At 29.6% G+C, this 4,962-nt stretch overlaps 1 protein-coding gene across 1 annotated transcript in view; it reads left to right on the plus strand.

Annotated features, from left to right (window-relative positions):
• LOC108573198 (guanine nucleotide-binding protein G(o) subunit alpha) overlaps positions 1-4,962 on the plus strand; it is a gene marked incomplete at its 5' end in the record, with an annotated part of 31,360 nt that continues 26,398 nt past the window's right edge. Inside the window, one exon of the mRNA XM_017935588.1 lies at positions 1-61. Coding sequence (XP_017791077.1) covers positions 1-61 — 61 coding nt within the window. The remainder of the gene's footprint in view (positions 62-4,962) is intronic.

The raw sequence follows: 4,962 nt of genomic DNA on the forward strand, positions 1-4,962 counted from the left end.
GAGAAGAACTTGAAAGAGGATGGTATCCAGGCCGCCAAGGACATCAAGCTTCTCTTGCTTGGTAAGTACCACCCTCCCTTGGCTTTTGGGGGAAAAGTGGGTAATATATGTATTTCTTCTGGTGACGATAAATCAGAGTGTGAAAGAAAATCTCTATACGCAGGATCTTTGAACTCCAAATATCTTTTTTTGAATTTACAGTATTTGCAAGAAATAACTGTAAAAGCTATGAGCTATTCTTATTTGAAAAATCGTTAGTAAAATTAAAATTAAAATTAAAATTATACTATTTAACAAGAATGGTGGGACAATTGAAAATAGGGCTATGTTCACCCTTTCTTTAATCCTTTGAACTCCAAATTCTTTTAAAATTTTTTTTCCAATAACTCCCTATTATTTTAAGAATTATATTTGAAATGCTCTTGGAAAGACATTTGGTCAATAGGAACCAATTTAAACAATTTTTTTTACTAATTATATTGAAAATAGCATTAAGGGTCGTATATATGTGTACCTGTTGCTCATTTAGGTAAAAAAAAAAATTGCAAAATATAGTACATATTTAACCCTTTAACCTATAACAACGTGTCAGACTCGTGGCAGAGATTCTGGTGAAGATGTGAGAAAAATAGTTCTATTAGTAAGAAAAATTCATTGTAATCCTATCTTTCGTTTTAATTTGCAAGACTGAAGATTACTAAATGTAACTAATCTGTAACAGATTAGCTTTTGTTACCTGATACAGTACTGAAACAAAAAATGGCCGACGCTTAGATGCATAGTCGGAAAAGAAATCATAGGTTAAGGGGTTAAACTGGCAATTTAAAAATTACTTCATTCATACTACCTGTGAATAAAACTGATGTCGAGTCACACTCGACAGAGGAGTCCAGAGGGTTAACTGTTTTTCAACCATTTTCGTCAATGCAATGAAAGATAGTTGTTAATCAAAATTTTAAACTGGCAATTTAAAAATTACTTCATTCATACTACCTATGAATAAAACTGATGTCGAGTCACACTCGACAGAGGAGTCCAGAGGGTTAACTGTTTTCCAACCATTTTCGTCAATGCAATGAAAGATAGTTGTTAATCAAAATTCAAGTGGACAATACAGGGTGTCCCAGCTGAAGGAGGTCACTTAAATATCTCCGTTGTTTTTCATGTCATGAAATATGTTTGTAACACGATTTAAATGATTTTCAAAGGGGAATATCATGGAAGAAAAAGTTTCTTGTTTGCTCATTTTTTTTTTTTTAAAGGTCATCGTTGTTTTTTTCTGCAAGAAACTTTTATTTTTTTCTGTTGCATCTTGCAGCAGACGAGAAAATACTTTTGAATATGCCTTCAGATGACCTTGGACACTCGTAGGATAACGAAATTGTAAGACAAAAAAGAAAAGAATGACGAAATGAGCAAACGAAAAACTATAAGAAATGAAGGTTTTCAGTTGGTCTTCAAATATTCAGTATTAATCAAATTTCAAAATATTCCCGAAACTGCAAATATTTCTAAAATGATGAGAAAACGAAAATAAAAATTTAAATGTAAGGTATAACCTAAGGAAAAGTTTTTTTTCAATATTACGAAAATAAACAAGTAAGAAACTATTTTCATAGAAATGTTACGAAATTCTTTTTCCAAACGATTAATCAATAAAAATATTAATATACGTAATAAAAATGTACCAATGATTTGATGGAACAAAATGACAAATGTGTCGATAAAGTAGAAAAAGAAAATGCTTGAAAATGTGTAATACGTAATAAGGCTTGTTTGATGACTACATTAGGGATGAGAGATTAGCAGCTAATGATGACATAATAGCGGTAACGTTGGTTATGGTGGTTACCGATCGAGGAGCAATAATGATGGTGATCAGTAATAACGATAAAGCGATTATAAATTACCATCATGGGTAAGAGTAATGATGGAATTATACCATTCACAAGTAGCATTAGAAGAATTTTATGAAATTTTCATCTTGAAACTTCACTTCAGAATACTAACTTACTTACAAATTATTGCAAATTTGATCGTTTCGATAAATCAATTCGAATATAAACGTGTGTAAATGTTCATCTCTTCAAGTTAAGTGTCTTAGTTTAAAATTAACCTCGAAACATTTATGTTTCGTTATTCTTTAAACTCTAATTTATAAATTAGAATGATCGAGGCTCGCTTGAGCAATTTGTAATATTCAAGATATTCCAGTGATCGGACAAAAGTTACTATTACAGATGATGCAAAATTTGTTAATTTTTTATTTAAACCTGTTCGTAAAATTTAGTTTGAAAATATAATCGTGAAATATTTGAGAGAATTATGTACTGATACTAATTCAAAAAAGTGTTTAAAATATTCGTTATTCATGAAACTGATTATTACGTAAATCAGAATTTTCTTCTGATCTAAGCAAATTAAATGTTAATTTGAATTTAACTTAAATTTTAATTACCGAAAAATTAATGAACGTTCAAGTAATCACTTGAAACAGTTAGAAGGTTGATCGCAGTTAAATAAAATACAAACAATATGGAATTAGTATCACGATAAATAACAGTTGAATTTTTTATTTAAAATAATGTAAAAATTCGGATTAAAGTTATTAAGTAAAATAACAAAAAGTGATGAACATTTGAAATGTACAATACACGGAGGAGGATCTATTTGAACATGAGGAAATATCAGTTATGTAAGTAGGATGTTAAGCCTCAATAGGTTAAATTGATCATAATATAAACAACAAATATAAAACCATCAAAGTGGCAAGTGTTTATTATGTAATGACAGAGTGACCAATTGTATGTGTTTGAAGAACGTGCTTTTAATTATAACTGTAGAAACTGTTGATAAATTTCATTTTTACAAAACTTTGCTTCGTATTAAAAACATATCAGAATACTAATATTATGTTGCACAATTTTACCTGAGAAATGCAGTTAAAATAAATGATTCACTTGTGTATTATTATGACACGAAAGAATTTTCCAATTAAGTTTTGTAATAATTAAAAATAGTAAAAATGTGTTAGAATTTAATTATAAACAAAGAAGATTGTCACGCTTAATTACCAGTTATTAATCATTAACTTAATTGCTCTATTATATGTTTCTGTCAAATAATTGAAAAAATTCTTCAGAACTCTTCAATACCTCATTTCGTTACACCGATAATCAGTACACACCGTTTGCAGATAAAAAGCTTGTCGAACGTAGAAACGATCAATTAATCGACTAATTAATTACACGCGGATTTTTTCCACCTCGAATCGACGAGAAAGTGTTCGGGAGGAATTTCAATTTGAAGCAATTTGAGCAAGGTGGCCTCGTCGAGTGGCGCGAAAAAGTATTACGATTCAAGTAGCTCGTTAATTGGCTCACTGTTCTCGTAAATTCAGTTTCTGCTCGGCTCGCTGTTTGTTTTTAACGGCTTGTCGGTATAACGAAGCGATCGTGACTCGAAATTAATGAACTGGATCATAATTAGCGTGCAATTACTATCGCGTACGTGAGCTTGCAAAATCGACGATTCTGATCCGATCACATTACTTTCACACGGCTGGGGAATTAATTGTTCAGAATAAGATTTCGTTCGAGTTCTTTTCACTATTAGATTATTTTTATTGACATTTTTCAAGCGGTGTATTTTAAACAGAAGTCGTAAATTGAAATAATTTCAACCGAATTTTTCGAGACACTAGTGTTTATATTCTAGTCCTATTGATTGTTTTTCAATTGTTTTTAAATTAGAATGCACTATGGTTGATAATTCATAGTGAGAATATTGTTTTTTTCTTTTTTGGAAAGAATATGTAGCATGAATTACTTTCGGTCATTATTCTGCTTAGGAAATTAATAAAGATAACTTTTCGTTAATTAATTTTAATTTAATGATAATTTTGGTTGCAAGTAAATTGTTTTATAGCTTTCAAATTTCTTCTTCTATTAATTTAATTAGGAATGAAATAATTAAAAATTGACGAAGTTATAGCTAGTTAAAGAAAACGACATGTAGCCCGTAGTCGTAAGTATACCATTCTCGTGAAACTGATACGAGAAACTTTAAACGCGTTTTTCTCGAAACCATGTTTTTCTAAATGGCCGACATGATATCTCAAGTTGTCCGATTGATTCCAAATTTTACATGCACCTTCAGTGGAAATATCAAAATATATATTTTTCTGATTTTCAGAGCCTCTGAAAGGCGAAAGAAAATCGAAAAAATCGATACTTCGTATTCAAAGTGCCGCCATTTTTTGAATTTTCAATATTTTTCTTTTATTCTATTACCGACCATAGCGACACGCATACTAAATAAGAATCAATTGGATTTTTTTATTTCTGATAAGCAGAACAGCTCATATCATGGCAATCATGGACCTACTTTTTTTTTTTTCATGCTCCTGTTTGACGTGTTCCACAGCAGCCATGTTTAATTATTTTTCAACAAAACCAATTTGTAATGATTCTTCAAGGACAAGTAAATACATAGGAATAAAGCTCGTGTTAATAACTGTTACCGTACTTATGTAATAAATTAGCAAAAACGGCCGTCACACTAGAAGACCCCCTTAAATGTGATATAAATCGTCATGATGGGAAATATTTTATTTGATCAAAAGTATGCTTTAATTATTTATTTCATTTTAATTACGTCTTACATTATAATCGTTGAATTTTTGTTCATTTAGTGCAAATTATTTCACAATATTAATTATAAGTTTGATAAAATAATGAATTAAATGTGAATTCAATTTCATATAAATTATTTTCTATTTAGTTACCCTATAACGTGATTGCGTGATATAACAACTTATTGTTAGTTAAACTTAACGAATGTTGGAATTAATGTTGTGGAATTAAGCTTGACTACTTTTTTTTCTCCGTTAAATTGTAATACATTTTTAATATTATTGCCTTGGAAAGTATGAAAAGTGTTCTTAAATTATTTAAATTAACA

This window comes from Habropoda laboriosa, unplaced genomic scaffold (genome assembly GCF_001263275.1).
Source record: "Habropoda laboriosa isolate 0110345459 unplaced genomic scaffold, ASM126327v1 scaffold134, whole genome shotgun sequence".
Taxonomy (NCBI): domain Eukaryota; kingdom Metazoa; phylum Arthropoda; class Insecta; order Hymenoptera; family Apidae; genus Habropoda; species Habropoda laboriosa.